At 42.0% G+C, this 18430-nt stretch overlaps 1 protein-coding gene across 15 annotated transcripts in view; it reads left to right on the top strand.

The window, feature by feature from the left end:
* The window catches only part of C17H8orf34 (chromosome 17 C8orf34 homolog), a 452646-nt gene that overhangs the window by 333197 nt on the left and 101019 nt on the right, over positions 1 to 18430 (top strand). For 9 of the 15 annotated variants that reach the window (XM_067712117.1, XM_067712124.1, XM_067712119.1 and 6 more), the window contains one exon: positions 8654 to 8841. The exons of the other annotated variants lie outside the window; for them this stretch is intronic. In XM_067712117.1, coding sequence (XP_067568218.1) covers positions 8654 to 8826 — 173 coding nt within the window. In that variant the 3' untranslated portion in view covers positions 8827 to 8841. Of the gene's footprint in view, positions 1 to 8653; positions 8842 to 18430 lie in introns of those variants that run through there. 15 annotated transcript variants of the gene reach the window in all.

Below are 18430 nucleotides of genomic sequence, written 5' to 3'. Positions count from 1 at the left end.
TTTCCAGCCCAAGGCATTTAGTAGAGGTGTGAGTTAGCCACACACTCTCTCTCTCTCTCTCTCTCTTTTTCTGCTTCAGTGAGTCTGGATGTTATAAATTGAAACAGCAGAGAACTAAAGGTGTTTGGGTTCCTGACTATGTGCGGAGTTCCTGCTGACCTGTATTAACAGGTAATATGAGTGAAAACTAAATCTTTCTCCAGCCAGGGACGTTAGGGATTTATTTGTTACTACAGCATAGTTTGCCTTATTTTGAATAATGCTAGATCAAATTCTCTCCTTGCAGAAGCTGATGGCTTCAAAATATGCAGTTCTAGGTCATACTAACTTAGGCTCGGTAGACATTCCTGAACTTAGAGCAAGTATGACTGATTATGACCCTTTTAAAGAAACTATACCAGTTAGCTGTACTTTGAGAAAAGTTGGTTGTAACTAGATGCATTCATAATCTAGATTGAAATGTCCATCTAGAATAAGCTTACCTTGACATATTCTAATACATTTTTTTAATGATCTCAAAGAATTTAGCACTTGTATATATCCGTATTCGCAAGACAATCATGTCATTTCATTTAGGATTATATCTCATAAACCCTTCTGTGATCTGGGGTTTAAATGACTTTAGAATGTCAAGATAGGATCAAATTTCACATGGAAAATAAGGGAGCTGGCATCCCAAGGCTATGAGGTTTTTCAAGTAAAGAGGATATTACATTTCCATAGGTAGCTCCAAGCCATAGAACACCAAGTTCGGTGGAACTGATCTCATAATTCCATATGTATTACTGATATGTTTTTAACACCTTACGTTCTATCTTTGGTTTGTTGTATTTGAAAGACAGAATTGTATGCTTTGAAAAACGCTTTTGATACTGACAGATATAATAGTCATCAGAAAATTAAGTTTACGTAGGGGATCTTTGCCAATGATAGCCAGATTTAAACATAGCCTTCATATTATCATAGAAGGAATATTATTATGCCAAAACAGGTATCTGTTGAAGGGAAAAGGCAAGGATAGTGTATTACAGTAATAAGGTCATATGGTTTGTTGTTCAGAAATGCATGTTTGAACAGGTACTGCGCTCTCTGAAGCCATGTAGATTTAGCTGATGGAACGAACCTCTCTGAGTGTCAGCACAATAACAGTATTGTTTCTGCTGCTGCTGTGGCTACGATGCTAAGCAGGGTGCTCTGCTGTGCCTTGCGTGCCTCATCTCATTTAATCCTCCCCACAGTTCAGTGAGGCTTAGAGAAGTTTAAGACCACACCTCTGCTATGGCATCAGTGTGGAACAGAGGATCAGTCCCAGTGTGTCTTATTAATCACTAGATGATATCCTAATTTAGTGAGAGGTACTGTCTTTGTCAGTTAGGGCTGCCATACAAAATACCATAGACTGAGTGGCTTAAACAACAGAAATGTATCTTCTCACAGTTCTAGAGGCTGGAAATCCAAGAGCAGTGTGCCAGCCTAGTCTGATTCTGGTGAGGGCTCTTTTCCTGGTTTGTAGATGACCACCTTTTCACTGTCCTGTGAAAGAGAGAGAGAGAGAGTTCTTTCCTCTCTTTGTCTAATTACAACGACACTAAGTCCATCATGGGGACCCCACCTTCATGACCACTTCAAAATCTAATAACCTGCCAAAGTCCCCACCTCCAAATACTATCACATTGGAAGGTAAGGCTTCGTCTGACATATGAATTTGGGGGGTACATAAAATTTCAGTCTACATTTAAGAACGTGCTAAACAAATAGTAGCTATTACCATTTTTCATAGTAATGGTATTACTATTATTCATCTTCTTAAGAAATGACCATAGAAATGTAGTCCTCAGGTTTCTGGATCTTCAGACCTCTGAGGGTCTAACAGTTGGACATGAGCATTTTAACATATATCAGAAAATTAGAATTCAGTTTCAGTGCCACATTTTTCAAAATAACCTGTTTGACTGTGAATCCCCATTGTCATCCGTAGCAGCTAAACTAAGGAAACACCCTACGATGGCAGCCTGGATGTCCAATTGAACTCAATAAGGGTCAAGTTGTACTTACTCTTCTGACCCAAGTCATTCTCAAAATTAACTGTACTAGCTAATCACTTGGAAAGATTTTTTTTTAAAACACTCAGGGTTGGGATCCAATCCCAAAGCTATTAACCAGAATATGTAGGGGTGAAGTCCAGGCACGAGTGTTTGTGAATCTCCTCTGCTGATTCGCCCAGGCTGGAAAAGCACCACTACCAGAAGCGCCGTCAGCAGTGATGTAGCTTATTAAAGAGAGTGGAAGACTCCGTTTGCTTTTCAAGCAAAAGTTAACCATACCTGTAATCTTCATGAAACAGATTTGTAGTTACACATTTTAAGATGATCTCTTGTTAAATTACTAGTTTTATTAGGAAGGTGTGTTGAGGGCTTGTCATTCTATCGTTTATCTCGTCTAATCTTCAGAGCATCCCTAAGCTCTTGCACTGTGATTGGCCCCATTTTATAGATAAGACAACTGAGCCACCGGGAAGTGTGAGTTAACTCATCTGGGATGACGCGGGAGGTTCCAGGGCAGGTCTATGAGCCTTGGGACTGGGCTCCGCCAGGATGGGAGTGTAAGCCTTCCAGGCTTCGTTACCACTTAATGAAGTTTAGTCATGGAAAGATTGATGGTGGCGATTCTGAAAACTAACCTGAGGATACGCCATGCTGCTCACGGGGGTAACATTTCCAGCACATCCCCCTCCCTTGAATCACGGACAGCCACGAGCAGACACTCTCAGCCATCTTGAAACTGAATCCCCCCGAAACCAAATCCTCCTCTACCGAGTTTGTGATTAACATCTCTATCCAAAACGTTATTCCCTTTCTTGTCCAACACCTGTGCCCTCAAGATTGAGGAGTATCAAAAAGGGGGGATTGAAACCAAGCAAGACTCTGTGGGGCTTTCCCAAGTACAGAAGCCCCGCTGTGTCCCCCGTTTCTTGTTTGTAGGAAAAAGGTTTCCGCCTCCCAGACCTTCCCTGAGTTCCAAAGGGCAGATTCAACCAGTTACGAACTAGGGGAGTGAAGGAAGGCAGGGAGAACGAGTAGTGTAGAGACGGGGCCCAGGCCTGGCTCCTCCTGGGGGATCTGACACACATCTCAGAGTTCTCAGGCCCCCACCCAGGGGGAGGATGGTAACCTCAGGCTGAGCATGAACCTGTGGACCCCAGACGGGCTGGAAGCAGAGGCTGATGATTGAGACTCCTGGAACACCACCCTGTCACCGCACTACCAAACAATCAGAGGAAGGCCACACACCCTGAAGCCCTCCGCCCATACTTTACCTATAAAAACTCTTTCCTGGGAATTTCCTGGCGGTCCAGTGGTTAAGACTCCACTCTTTCATTGCCAAGGGCCCGGGTTCAATCCCCGGTCGGGGAATTAAGATCCCACAGGTTGCACGGCGTGCTCAAAAAAAAGAAAGAAAGAAAAGAAAAGAAAAAAAGGAAAAACTATTTCCTGAACCCATCGGGGAGCTTGGGTCTTTCGAGCGTGAGCCGCCTGTTCTCTCTGCGCGGCCCTGCAATAAACCTTCCTCTGCTCCGAACTCCGACCTTGTGGTTTGTTTGGTCTCACGGTGCACCTGGCACATGAACATGGGTTCGGCAACCATTTGGCTCTGAGAAGCTTCTCTAGGGGTGATTCTAACTCATGATTGTGTCCCCGGGGGTAACCCTGTGTTTGCACGTAGGAGACCCCCTAAAAACTAAATACATGTACAGGAAAAAGAGCCTTGGGTATTTTCCTAAGCTTGGCTCTCCCTTGGGAAAACAATCAAAGAGTTTCACCTCCCTGGAAAGGAAGTCACCTCATCGTCCCACCTTGAAACCCAGCAGCAAGGCTCCTCCAGGCCATACCCTGACTGCTTGTATCGGAAGGACGGATGACAAGAGCAAACAAAAGAATATTCATAATAAGATTAATACTCTGGTTGTTAGTTCAGAATCAACAGCATTAAACCAGAGAGCCGTAACTACAAGGTATAAAGCTGTTTGTCGATGGGGTGAGGTCTCAAATGCCGCACCAAGAAGAGAAGCAGGTTGTGATGTTAAGAAAACTGCTCCAATGGCCATGAACAGATCAGGCCAGCCTGGCACCCTGAACCCTGGGCTTCTGGTGACTGTAAATATTGTAGCTGAAGGCATTTTGCTTTGTAACATATGTTGGAGGGGCTTAAGGTTTTTTTTGATGTGTTCAGTAATAAGAAGAGTACCCATATTGTACTTACCGTGAGACAAACTTTGTATCGAGTGTCTTCCATGCACTGACCCACTTACTTCCTCAAAGCAAATCAATCAGTTAATATCTTCCTCACTTGATGGATGAGGGATTGGAGACTTAATGCTCTAAGTAATCTCTCAAGCCAAGACGTGGTGGAGCCAGGATTTGAACCCCGATTGTCTGATGTGACGATTATATTATCTCCTCTTCCTGAGCACACGGAAGGGCATCGGCGTGGCTACAAAGAGCAAGTGATTGGATGTATGGCGGACCACGGTGTGCCCCCGGTTTTCCCGTCCCCCCTGGGAAGAGCCTCCTCTCCCACTTTTCCCTTTGTTGGATGAGGCTGAGTAGTATGGGATTCAAAGTAAATATTCACAATTGTTCTCTGGTCTTTAGAGAGAGATTTTCTAATTCTCTTCAGTTCTTTAGTTGAGACTTTTGCACAGACTTCACATTTGTGTACCATTCCAGGCAGGCCGAGGTTGTACAGGTATTCAAAAGCAGGCTGTGGATGGAAGGTGTGGTTGGTACCTCCCTGGAAGCCAGCAGGCCAAACTCTTTGCCGCGCAATGAAAGCAAAGGGTTTCCCGTGTGGAGCCAGAGCCAGGCAGCTTTGAGCTCTGGTCAGTCTAGAGAAAGAGAGGACGGCTAGTGCTGGCACACCTCCCAGCTTGGTACCTCATTCCCTGACAGTCCTGCCTGCCTCTGACCAATCACATCTCATTGTTTTCCCTTGAAAATCATGGTAAAATACTTAAGAGTTTTTGTTTCCGTGTAGACGTTAGTGCTGCATTAAAAAGGACGTTTAACTGGGAGAGAGGGGGAATGACTTCCAGAGCGGATACCTGCCATTTCGCTAGTCCCCTGCTCTGGTTGAGCGTCTTTGGCAAAGGCAGAATGAACTCTTAGAATTGCCCCTTGATTCTTTTCTAAAATTGCATTTCAATAGAACAGATCATCTTTAGGGAGAAAAAAAAAAAAAAAAAACCCTTGTATGTTCTGATCACAGATGCATGGGAAACACACCAAATTTGCTTTCACTACAAGTTGAAGGTCTTCATCTGCCAAGTCGATTGGTTCCAAAAGCAGGTTCACTGTCGCCTGCCAGCGTTCCTCATATGAGCTGGCAGAAGCCAAGCAACACATTTGTGGCATCGGCTCCGCATCTCTGCATTGGAATCTCGTTTAGTGGAGTGTGAGGGGATGAAAAGGAACAGGGGAGCTTAAGTTGGTCTGAACTACACGACAACACTCGCCATGAAAATCAAACCAGATCCTCGCTGGGGGTCGCCCGTCAAATTCCCTTCCTGTTTTCCTTTTCATGCTCTTTGTTTTGTTTCCCTGATCCTTTGACCGCATGGCTCTCATGGAATCGGAAGTCAGGCAACACCACAGAAGAAAGCGAACCGAGCTTGTGGTGTCCCTGACTGAGCCAGACCCCAGAAACGGTGGAAATACACAGACCAGCGAGGTTTCGAGTGATGTGCGGGCCTCCTCGCTAGGAGCCTTTGCAAGGTTTATGTTTATTATTTCACTCATCTGTCAGCGACATTGATTTTGAGGGTTAACCTTTCTTTTTTCAGAGCCATTAAGTAAACACACTTCCAATAATCCACAAGATCTAGCTTTACAGGGTGTGAAATATTAGACTAATACTTTCCCCTCTAACAGACATTAAAGTTCAGTCATAACCAGTCTGCATTTGAGATTCTTCGTTTGTGAAAGACCCTTAGACTGATGAAGGTCATCGTCAGTGGTGTGGAGGTTAATAATAATCAGCCTGATCTCCCCTAATAAAAGGCTCTGATTTATAGTATATGCCTGTCACGTAGCGTCCTCTCTCTATGGCTCATTTCAAGCACCAGTGTGTCATCACTGACCGCACAGTTGGGAAGAGATGCATGAATAGCTCTCGCCAGGTGCCGTGAGCCACCTTCAGCTCGCCTCTCCGGCTTTGTCTGGAGAGCTGCTGCATGGAGACGCTGGTGCCCTTGGGCCTCTTGATGGGCAAATTGGGAGAAGGGGAAACTGATGACTCCGTGCCACCTACCTACGGAATTGTCTGTGAGATCCCTTACACCTTCTGTGCTTTCTGGGTTAATGCTTGTAGCTGCAGGAAAATTAAAGGAAAATCAAGATGTGTGTCTCTCTTTGCATGACTATTGAAAAAACTAAGAAGAGGTTTCCAATCTGGGGCAGTGAGAGTTGAGCATTTGAAGTTCAACTGGGACTGATTTCACATGTGCTCCCTAGCTCTTAGATGAGGAAGTAATTCTATGGTCACAAGTGTGCTATGTGCTCCCAATTCAGGCCAAACCATGCCCAGCGAAGCATTTGTCTGTATTATATAAGGTAAACTTATTAAGCTCTGACCTAATATCTCAGTCCTATTAACCACGAGCCGGCGACCTTTCTCACTACCATCTGAGGTAGCTCCGAGTAGGAGAAAGAATTCCCCAACCCGTCTCTCACTATCAGTTCTGTATCTGACCTCCTAGGCTAGGCAATGTTCCACACTTTTAATGGACGTTATCTCTCAACCTCTTTCAACCACGTAAGGTAAAGATTCTGTGCATTTTATAAATGAAACTAACTGGACCCAGTGAAATTAAGTTGCCAAAGTTTACACTGATCATTAGAGCAGGGCTGGGATTCAGAGCCCATTCTCTCTGAAGTCAAAGCCTTTCCGTCTCTTTCTAAGAAGGTATTGTCTCTTGTGTATATTGATTTGTATAAAGTGCTTCTTTAAGCCAAATTCTGAGCCAGGAATAGAAATGCCAGTCCTTGCGATGGATCTGCCAGCCTTTTTCAAAATAATCAAGTCCAGAGGAGAGGAATTCCAAGGAGTACAGAGGGAGTGGAGGCTGTTCACTAGGGGCTCTGGCCTACGGATGCTCTGAGCTCCAGGACCTCTCCCCCAGGGCTGGAAGGTGGCTCCTGCGACGGACATTCTCCCTGGCCTGGGGCCCATTGTCACAGTCAGTGGTAGGAGAAGAATACTGCACATTCCATCTGGGGTCAGGTTCTACGTCTGAAAGTGTAGTGATGCAGGCCTCAGAAACGATGAGTGATCATGTATGGGAAGGGAAGGGCAGGCCTCGAGTCCTCAGCTCCAGGGGAACCGCACAGGTTCTTTTTGTGTCTCTGAATCTTGATGAGCTAACACTGCCTCAAGTGGTAACTCAATGGCGTGATCTAAAGGCAAGCGATGATAACTTCGGCCACATCATTTATTCAACTACCATTTACTAGAGATCCGTCCACCTGGACTGGGGGAAAGGGCTTACTGTTGTAGTTGGCATTATTTGAGGGGTAGCTAGAGAAACCCTGGTTCTACTGAACATAACTTAGTAAATGTGGATGGAAAAATATCAGAACAAGGAGTCGACTTTAAAGCGTAGACTTAATGCTGTTGCTGACTTGTGTTATTTTGGAAAAGTTACATAGCTTCTCTGAGTTTTCATTTCATCTTTAAAATGTGATTAGTATTACCTAACAAGGTACTATAATAAGACTCAAATTAGTTATTATACATGCAAATGCTTGAAAAATTATTGAGAGTTATGAAACAAATGAAAGTTGGCATATATGCATTGAATACATGCTAGGTGCCTGTAGAACGTGAAGAGATATGTCATAGTCTCTGACACCAAGCACCTTACAATTTAGTTACAAAGAAAGGGTACAAACACTTAAAAAGTTAAACAACACGAGGGATGAATAATATACAAACTCTAGAAATGCCATGCAGCAGTTCATGATTAATTTCCAAATGAATGCCTCTGTCAGTTGTCCTAGGAGCTTAGGGGAAGACAAAACAATTGATGAGTGTGATATGTAAAGTGTGTTGGAAGAGGAATTTTTTTTTTTTTTTTTTTTTTTTTTTTTGCGGTACACGGGCCTCTCACTGTTGTGGCCTCTCCTGCTGTGGAGCACAGGCTCCTGACGCGCAGGCTTAGTGGCCATGGCTCACGGGCCCAGCCGCTCCGCGGCATGTGGGATCTTCCTGGACCGGGGCATGAACCCATGTCCCCTGCATCGGCAGGCGGACTCTCAACCACTGTGCCACCAGGGAAGCCTGAAGAGGAATAATTTGACAGAGGGAGAGAGAGAGGGAGAGGGGGAGAGAGAGAAATTGATAAGTCAAGGACAACCCAGAATGCATATTGAATATACAGGTGTACAGGACTGATCTTTGTTTCCCCAAAATTTGTAGGTTGAAGCCTTAACCCTACATGTGACTATGCTGGAGATTAGGGCCTTTAAGGAGGTGACTGAGGTTAAATGAGATCATAAAGGTGGCACCCTGATTCAATAAAACTGGTGTCCTTATAAAAGAGGAAGAAATACCAGAGATGGCTTTCTCTTGTCACTCTCTGTCTCCCTCTCTTTGTCAGGAGGACACAGTGAGAAGGCAGCCATCTGCAGGTCAAGAAGAGAGCCCTCACCAACAACCGAACCCTGCCAGAACCTTCATCTTAGACTTTCTATTTTACTGTCCAGAACTACAAGAAAAAAATGTCTGCTGTTTAAGTTATCCAGTCTGTGGTGTTGTGTTACGGCAGCCTGAGTGGATGAAGACAACAGAAACTGTGTAAATAAAAAAAAGAGGAAGGAAGGGATACACAGTACTCTTTAAAAGTTGCTTTTGTATTGGTTTTTTTTTTTTTTTTTTAAATTAACATTTTGGCCAGTAAGTAGATAACCTTGGAGTTTAATGTTTGGAAAACGATAGATTGAAAAAGACATAGAATAAATCAGGGTCAGGTTGAAAGTGACTTTGAATGCCACTAAGAAGTTCACATTTTATCCTGTAGCAAATGTGAGCACACCTCAAATTTTAAGAGCGGACAATATGCTCGGTAGTAAAGCAGCACTTTAGCAAGAATAATCCTGTGAGAGTAAGAAGGCTGAATTTTGAAGAGCAGATACACAAGGCAAAAGGTTGTAATAATTCTTTTAGAGTTTAATGCTAAATAAAAGATCATCTTGAATCTATATCAAAAGTGAGCTTGGTAACTCACCACATTCCTGTATTTCTGCCAAGAAACTCAGCAAATGCAGCAATTAGTTCCATCTTCTCATTTATTTGTTTCTCTTACTTTATTACATGGATTATCTATTTTTTAATACATGTTTCCCCACTATCAGAATAAATATAGAGCGTTCCTATGGAAATTTTTGTAAGCTGAAATGGTGTGAAGTGAATAAGCAATTACCTTAAGACGCATCTTGCAAATGAATGCGCAAAAGAAATGAAGATAGAGCACAGAGGCTCACAGACACAGTTCAGTTTCTGGCGGCTGGATGCTGAGATGCTGAGTGTATCCTGGGGAAGGGGCTTGGCGGGGCCCCTCTCACTGCTCGGGGTGCCGCCTCTATAAAGCCCCACTGCAAAGTAAATGCGGAGAGGTTTTCACTTTTCACCTTTTCTCATAAAAGCAAAGATTCTCTTCAGATTTCTCTTGTTTAGCGAAGACAGGCACTAATGTAGGTCTTTCGTAAAAGTGAAGTGGCTAAAAAGAAGCTTCAAAAAGTGAAAGATACCTGTAGCTCTATTTATTAATTCAACAAATATGTATCAAAACCTACCAAATGTCAAGTTCTGTTCTAGGCGAATGAAGATTCCCTGCTCTTATGAGCACATCTTCTAAGAAAGAGAGACACACAATAAACATAATAAACCGGAAGTCATATATATTAGAAGTCATATAGTATGTAGTATATAACTATTATACACCTCAAGGATATACTGAAGAGCTTTTACATACCCTCTATGAAAACAAAAAGAAAAACTAGAGCAAGAAAAGTGAATTTAGATAGTGTCAGGGGAGAACAGATGGCAGTTTTAAATATGATGGTCAGGGTAAGCCTTACCGAAAAGGTGACCTCTAAGCAAAGACTTGTACCTGCATCTCATATTGTAAGTCAATATGAACATTCTTTTTAAAGAAGGAGGGTTTTAAATAATACACAAAAAGAACATTTCATTCTTTTTGTGTATTATTTAAACATTAAATAATACACAAAAAGAACAAAGTTAATCATGCAGTGATAGAGGCTTAGGCCAGTGTTTTAGTGGTGGGGAAAAGAGATCAATGTAAGAGAAATTGTTAAAAATAATTGATAGTTAAATGACTAACTCACCCTTCTCGTCTGTTCTCCGTATTTAGAAAGGTGAGTGAGGTTTCAGACTTTAATGAATGGAAGACTTACAGCTTCATTCATGGAGGTAGGGCTTTCAGTGAATGACGGTCATGCACTTGTGAAATCTATGACCCTTGCTGAAACCAAACCAAAAGAACAACAAAAGAAGAAAAAAATATAAAAGGAAATTTTATTTGCAGTGAAAATGGAAAACAGCTACTTCCCTAAACCACAGTCTTTGAAGAATGTCAGCCAAACATTCTGAAATTCAGATGAATCGAGGACGGTTGCTGAAAGCCAAAACAAATGAATATCTTCACATCTTGAATGAGGTATAGAGTTCTCTAAAAGTCCATGAGACTCCTCACGGAGCGTGGGTGGGCTGCAGTAATAAACATCCCTGTGGGATGTAGGTCTCTTTGAAATCTGGGCTCCTAAATGGCAGAAGTCATCTGGATGTGAAGTGAACTCAAGAAGAAACAGAAAATACTAGCTCCTGATTAAAGCCAATGGGACATACATTAAATACATTGAATAACCTATCAAACAATGAACAGGATGCTTAATTTTGAGCTACACAGACCTGTCTGGATCATCTGTTCACCTGAGGAGACATGTGCCACAAAGACATAGGATGAAAAATATACACGGATGTTGTGTGTAAGATAACACATCTCATTTCAAATTGCCAGTGGCCCCGGATGACTTCTGCTACTCTGTAAATTATTCTTGAATGAATAGGAGAAACAGAACTATACTCATTCAGAAATGAGTCATAGGACTTGCACTTCTGTCTAATGTGGCTAACAGGGGCCAGACTTCCCCTTCACCAAAATACATGACACATGGGTTTTGAGCTGTTAGATACCAGGCAGTGAAAGATAATGTTCATGTAGAATCAAGAAACAAATGAGGCCGCTGTGACCGCCGTGGAGGCACTGCTGAGCTGGGTCGCTTCCCAGAGCAGGAGACTTGGAAGGGTTTCCAGTGCTGGCTGGGGCCGCCTGGCCGGTGGGGCAGGGCAGAAACTGCTTTAGAGGGGCCAGCTGGCTGGGTGGATTGGGCAGGGAAATTCCTCAGTGGAGCCCTGGGGAGGGGCACACGGGGTGAGCTAGGTGATAGAGAGTGACAGAAATGGTGGCTGCCAGTGCCAGGCCAGCAAGGTCAGAGTATAGTGAAAAAACAAATGGTGCCCACCAGCACCTCCTTCCCCAGAGAAAGATCTACCAGATCCCTGTCCCTCCAGCACATGCCCTAAAATTAGTCACTGTATCTCCATTTCATAAGAGGCAGGTGCTTTTCAGGCTGCTGCCTCTGGGCTGGGAATCAGAGTGAGTGAATTTGCACTCAAGCCCCTCGAGACCAGAGTCTCAGTTTCCATAGCCCTAAGGTTCTCCCAGACAGAAGCCCCGCTGGTTTTCAAAGGCAAACGTGATGAGAGCTCATCTTCCCAGTGCAGGATCCTCCAGGCTGAGGGTCCTGACATGGGGCTCAGACTCCCTGCTCCTCGGGAGGACCTCCATTGCTGTGATGTCCCTCCTGCTATGGTCACTGCTCCAGGGGCGTGGGTTCTACCTAGACCGCACCTCTGTCCCCTCCTACCCGTCTCGATGTGGCCTTTACTTTACATCCTTAGTTGTAGAAAATCTGTTCTGTTAGTCTTCGTGTTATTCTCAGAGAGAGTTGTTCTATATGTAGTTGTAGTTCTGGTGTGTCCGTGAGAGGAGGCGAGCTCAGGATCTCCCTACTCCACCATCTTGATTTGATCCCTGGGTAACTGTACATTTTTCTTACCTACATCTCTTTAAAAGATAATCAATTGTTAAAGGCAAAAACATTTTTTAATGTATTTTGGGGTTTATAATGTACATAGAATTGAATGTATGAAAATGAAAGCACAAATTCCAAATTAAAATAATGACAAACCACTACTTACCCATTATAACAGTTAAAAATTTTTTTTAAAAAAACTGACAATAACAAATGCTGATGAGGATAAAGAGCAAAGGGAACGCTAGTCGTTGCTGGAGGAAATGCAAAATGGTACAACCACTTTGGAAGACAGTTTGGCAGTATCTTAGAAAGCTAGACTGTAGTCTTAGCATATAATTTAGCAATTCTGCTCCTAGATATTACCTAATTGATTTAAAAACTATGTTCACACAAAAACCTTCACACTGTTCATAGCAGCTTTATGTGCAAATCAAAACTACAATGAGCTATCACCTCACACCAGTCAGAATGGCCATCGTTAACAAGTCTACAAACAATAAATGCTGGAGAGGGTGTGGAGAAAAGGGAACCCTCCTACACTGTTGGTGGGAATGTAAATTGGTGAAGCTACTATGGAGAACAGTATGGAGGTTCCTTAAGAAACTAAAAATAGAACTGCCTTATGATCCAGCAATCTCACTTCTGGGCATATATCCGGAGAAAACTCTAATTTGAAAAAATACATGCAACCCAATGTTCACTGCAGCACTGTGTACAATAGCCAAGACATGGAAGCAACATAAATGTCCATCGACAGAAGAATGGATAAAGAAGTGGTACATATATACAGTGGAATATTACTCAGCCATTAAAAGCAATGAGATAATGCCATTTGCAGCAACATGGATGGAACTGGAGATTATCATACTAAGTGAAGTAAGTCAGACAGAGAAAGACGAAAATCATATGCTATCACATACAGAATCTTAAAAATATATATATAAATGAACTTATTTACAAAACAGAAACAGACTCACAGACTTAAAGAATGAACTTATGGTTACCAGAGGGGAAGGGTAGAGGGAAGGGATAGATTTGGAGTTTCAGATTGGCATGTACACACTGCTATATTTAAAATAGATAACCAACAAGGACGAACTGTACAGCACAGGGAACTCTGCTCAATACTCTATAATAACCTAAATGAGAAAAGAATTTGAAAAAGAATAGATACATGTATAACTGAAGCACTTCGCTGTACACCTGAAACTAACAAAACATTGTTAATTAACTATGCTCCAAAATAAAATAAAGATTTAAAAAAAACAAAAAAGGGCAAAAAATACAAAAAATATTTTAAGCTCCGAAGCATTGAATAAAATTTCTGAGATGTGATTTGTGAGGAAAAATAAATAAATAAATGAAAACTATGGTCACATAAAAATTTTCATGCAAATGTTCATAGCAGCTTTATTCATAATCATCAAAAATGGGAAGCAGTCAAGATGTTCTTCAATTGATGAATGGATACATGAACTGTGGTGCTTTCATACAACAGAATATTATTCAGTAATAAAAAGAAATGAGCTATCAAGCCATGTAAAGATATGAAGAAAACTTAAATGTATATTGCTAAGTGAAAGAAGCCAGGATGAAAAGGCTACATATTGTATGATTCCAATTATGTGATATGCTGGAAAACACAAAACTACAGAAACAATAAAGTGATCATTGGCTGCTAGGAGTTTGGGGAGAAGACGGAAGGAAGAATAAGTGAAGCTTAGGAGATTTTTAGGGCTGTAATACTGTTTTATATGATACCATCATGGTGGACACAGTCCATTATTTATTTTTCTAGACCCATAGACGTGTACTAGATTTTTATACATGCCATTTAAAAGTATCTTTTAGGAGGCTGAAGGATTTGAGGAAGGAATGCAGACTATGCCAATGAAATCTGTTTTACAAATGTATGAAGCAACCTCGCTGAAGTAGATGCATGGAATAGGTGCTGATCTCAGTATCTCTGGAAGTGTGTAGAGCCTGTAAGACTAAAGGCAAAAGGAACTACAAATAATTACTGCACTCTTGTTGATAAAGTTGTTTCCTATGGGACTATGGTTGACAATTTTGATGCTGTTATACTTGTGTACGGGAATGGGAACATACAATAAATATATGCTAGAAGCCAGGTTTCTCCCAGTTGGAGTGGGAAATTACAGGTTAGGAAAGGAAGAGGTTGAATGATCCATGTGGCAATGGATTAGAATTGGAGACATCAGTATAAATTTACATTTAGCTTAATATAGATACGTTACATATAGAAATATTTATAGATATGTGTATATACACAGATTCATATAAACGCAGAGCATACTTTTTTTCTCTGTCAGCTGAGAAGGGCTAAAAGGGATGACAACAAGCACATCCAGCCCGAGATCTTGTTTTCTAGTACATTCTCTAATAAAAGGAACAAGCGCTTCATGGAGAAATGACTGATTCTAGAACTGGGCAGAAAATATCCATGATGAACTTAGAGCATCTTGTAGTGCCAGAGAGTAAGGAAATGCTTTAAAGAAAACCCACAGACAAAACCCTCACACATTGATGGGGTAGGCCAGAGGAGCTGAGGCGACAATTAAAAGAGCTCCCAGTGGCCCAAACTGGAACAATTTGAGCAAAAAATTAAGTAAAGCAGTGTTGGATTATAGCCCAAAGTATAAAATAAATATCCATCAGTCCATAATAATACAAATAAAATGAATTGGATCAAATGATAAGTGGGGGAGAAGAGACAAATGTCCCATGCAGAAGAATTCCAAATAATTTATGTAGCTGCACTGTCCTCAAGGACATAGCACCCCACGCGTTAGGTGTGGGCCGCACATAGTTTCTTCCATTCAAAGTGTACAGTGTAGAAAGCGGAAAAAACAGGGTAACTTTGTAGTAAATAAACCTGACCACCACTACCTCAGCCAGATGATCAAGGCCAACACAATAGTCACAAATGATGTTGATAATACGTACACTTGATATGATGAAAATGGCACTTTACCTCCCAATAACCCATAACCCCAGCCATAAGAAAAGCATTAGACAAATCACAACAGTGGGGCATTCTTCAAAATGCCTGACTGCTACTCCTCAAAACTTCCAAGGTCATCAAAAACAAGGAAAATCTGGGCTTCCCTGCTGGCGCAGTGGTTGAGAGTCCGCCTGCCGATGCAGGGGACGCGGGTTCGTGCCCCGGTCTGGGAAGATCCCACATGCCACGGAGCGGCTGGGCCCGTGAGCCATGGCCGCTGAGCCTGCGCGTCCGGAGCCTGTGCTCCGCAACGGGAGAGGCCACAGCAGTGAGAGGCCCGCGTACTGCAAAAAAAAAAAAAAAAACCAACAAGGAAAACCTGAGAAAGCCTAAGAAGACATGACAACTCACTCAGCTCTCTGCCTCCTGCTGGTCCTGGTGAGGAAGGAACGGAAAGGATACCCAATGCCCAAGCTGGGAATTATTGCTCGATCAGCCTGTCCCATGTGAGAAATAGCTGTGGCTAGTGCTCAGTTTCTAGGTTACAGCACTTCACACCATGGGCAGCAGGAAAGAGTGGGGCAAGGATCCCAGAGCGTTTAGGGAACACTGACCTCATGGGAACCAAAACTGCCTGGACAGCAATAATAACTGCTGACACTTATTGATAACTTACTATGGGGAAGCCACTCTTCTCTGTGATTTATATAGATTTACCTCTTTGATACTTATTTTTTAAAAACCCATTAGGTACATATATTATGAAATCCATTTTACAGATGGGGAGACATACTAGGAAGTTACAAATGGTTCCTGAACAGACTTGGAAGTGGAGCTATTGAAGAGAATCCAGGAGTCTGTTTTCATGGCGAATTGAATGTTATGAATTCGCTCACATAGTCATGGAAACCAAATGATCAAAATAAGAGTATCTGATTAAGGGCAAGCAGCAGTTTGAAAGTAGCATAAGATTTTATTTTTGAGAATATCTTATTGTTTTTAATATTTTTTTGCCTTTCTTCTCCAAGAAAAGAATTAACTTATAAGTATAAAATTTCTCTAATTTCGTTTCTGTTGTCAAATCCATGAGTAATTTGTGCAGAAACTGGGAGCCCTTTGCGGGGTGGGCATCTATACTCACTTTTGTGTTTCCAGTGTCTAGAATATACTTAATAATGTTTTTGAAGTGTTAATATTTTCTAAGAAAATAAGAGCATCTTATGGGGTTAATTTTCATAGGAAGCCCCAGAAATAATTGTTTTCACTAATGAGTCTAATCCAAGTACTGTATACTTAAGACTTGAGCTTGAATCAATGCTAAGGCCCTTCTCTTATAGTTAATTGAATAAAATGTCTGAAGCTTCAGACTTGTCTAAACTTCAATTCCCTTTACTGCTCTAGCTTTACTGCTTCTAGAACAACTATCTCTATGTGTTCTCCCACCGGGAGTGCTCTCACATAATTTAGTTCTCCCTTCCCAGAATTACAAATGCTAAAAACTGGAAATGATCTTGTCTGGGGCATGTGAATATATGTGCTCATGAGAAATCAACCCAGCTGGGAATATCCACTCAGGCCATAACTTTAAATCCACTGTGTGCTAAGGCTCCATGGTAGGGTGAAGGCTGCATATGCTAACAGAGCCATTGTTTCCCCAAATTTCTGATTCTTATCCAAGCAAACCCACTGTGTTCTAATCTATTATGTTGTCATAAGAAACGTGCAACATTACAGTCTGGTACATCTCTAAGTGTCTTTAGGGGATTCTTTGTTTCTGTCAATTTCTTGGCTTTTTCCTATAAGTCAGATGGATATAACTACCTAAAGCAGAACTCCTGGGGAAATCTCTACATGATCAGGCTTGTGGGAAAGTTCAGGACCAGGTGGTATTAAAGAAATTATGATAATTTTCCTCAGATGCCCTTTAAACAAGCCAGCCTCCTGGAATACGAGAGAAATGGGATTTGTGTCCTAGCCCTCTTAAAGCCATGTCTGTAACTCTAGGCAGTGTGTGTGTGTGTGTGTGTGTGTGTGTGTGTGTGTGTGTGTTTCTTGTACTTCAGTAAGCAAAATTACTTCAACATAGGGCCTTTCCTCTTAGGTTCTACCTGCTGTCATCCAATGAAACTTTACATATTTACAGTTTTGTCTGTGATTATATAGCTTATCATTACATAGCTTATCATTGTGATTATATAGCTTGTCATTCAGTTATATACTGAACCGAACTTGAGTCCACTCGCTTGCCACACAGCAAAGCCAATTTACTGACATTAGCTTGTGGTGAAGGAAAGTACAGCATTTATTTGCAGGGAACCAAGGAAGGAGAATGGGCAGCTCATGCTTAAAAAACTCAAACTCCCTGATGGCTTTCAGGGAAGGGTTTTTAAAGGCAATATTTGGGGGTGAGGGCTGCAGGAGGCATGACTTTCTTCTGATTGGTTGGTGGTGAGGTAACAGGGTGGTGTTTCAGGAATCTTAATCATCAACATTCTGGTTCCAACAGTCTGGCATCTAGTGCTTGTGGTCAGCACGTAGTCACCATCCTCCTCGTTGGTGGCGGGCAGAGGGAAGGGGGGTGGGTGTCTAGTTTCTGCAGAACAACTCAAAGATATGTGTCAGATTGTATGCATGTCCCTTGAGGAAGAATTAGGACTCTTCTGTCACTGAACTATTGTCATTACTTTTCTTGTTTAACTACTTTTCCTTTGTTTCTGCATTCCCTTACGTCCCTAATTAGTAACTGCTTGTACAGGGGCTCTTTGGAACTCAGGGAAGACATAGGAGGCTAAAGCCTTCTTCTACAAACAAGAAATGGGGAGAGGGGTAGCATGGAGGGGCTTTTGTACTCAGGAGTGCCCTGCAGAGTCCTGCTCGTTTTTTTAAGGTCTCATGTTGTGTTTCTAAAAGTTCAGTTATGTGGGGATTTAGAAGAAACTTTTATGTGACATCCATTTGCTGCAATGCCATATCAGAGATTTCTTTTTAGGCAGATAAATTTAAGTATTGCTTGGCTTTGCACCCTCACATTCACTTCTTCCACCACAGCAATAACATTATAAGAAGCTTTATCTCAAGTAGGAAAATGGAAAGTTTTTTTTTTTTTTACAAGAACTTAATCGTGGAAGACTTATTCACAGATGCACATGAATCAGAATATGCCTTCTGATCATGCAAAGAAGTTCATCTCATCTCCCTTGGCATCTTAAAAGCTTATGTGAGTCCCAAGTTAAAAGAAAAGACAAATTCTACTGCTGGCCTGGTCTTTTACAAATCTACCCAAACAGAT

The sequence above is a fragment of the Pseudorca crassidens genome, chromosome 17 (assembly GCF_039906515.1).
Source record: "Pseudorca crassidens isolate mPseCra1 chromosome 17, mPseCra1.hap1, whole genome shotgun sequence".
In the NCBI taxonomy this organism is placed as follows: Eukaryota; Metazoa; Chordata; class Mammalia; order Artiodactyla; family Delphinidae; genus Pseudorca; species Pseudorca crassidens.
Note: the sequence above shows the minus strand (reverse complement) of the source record. Positions and strands in the feature narration are given on the sequence as shown.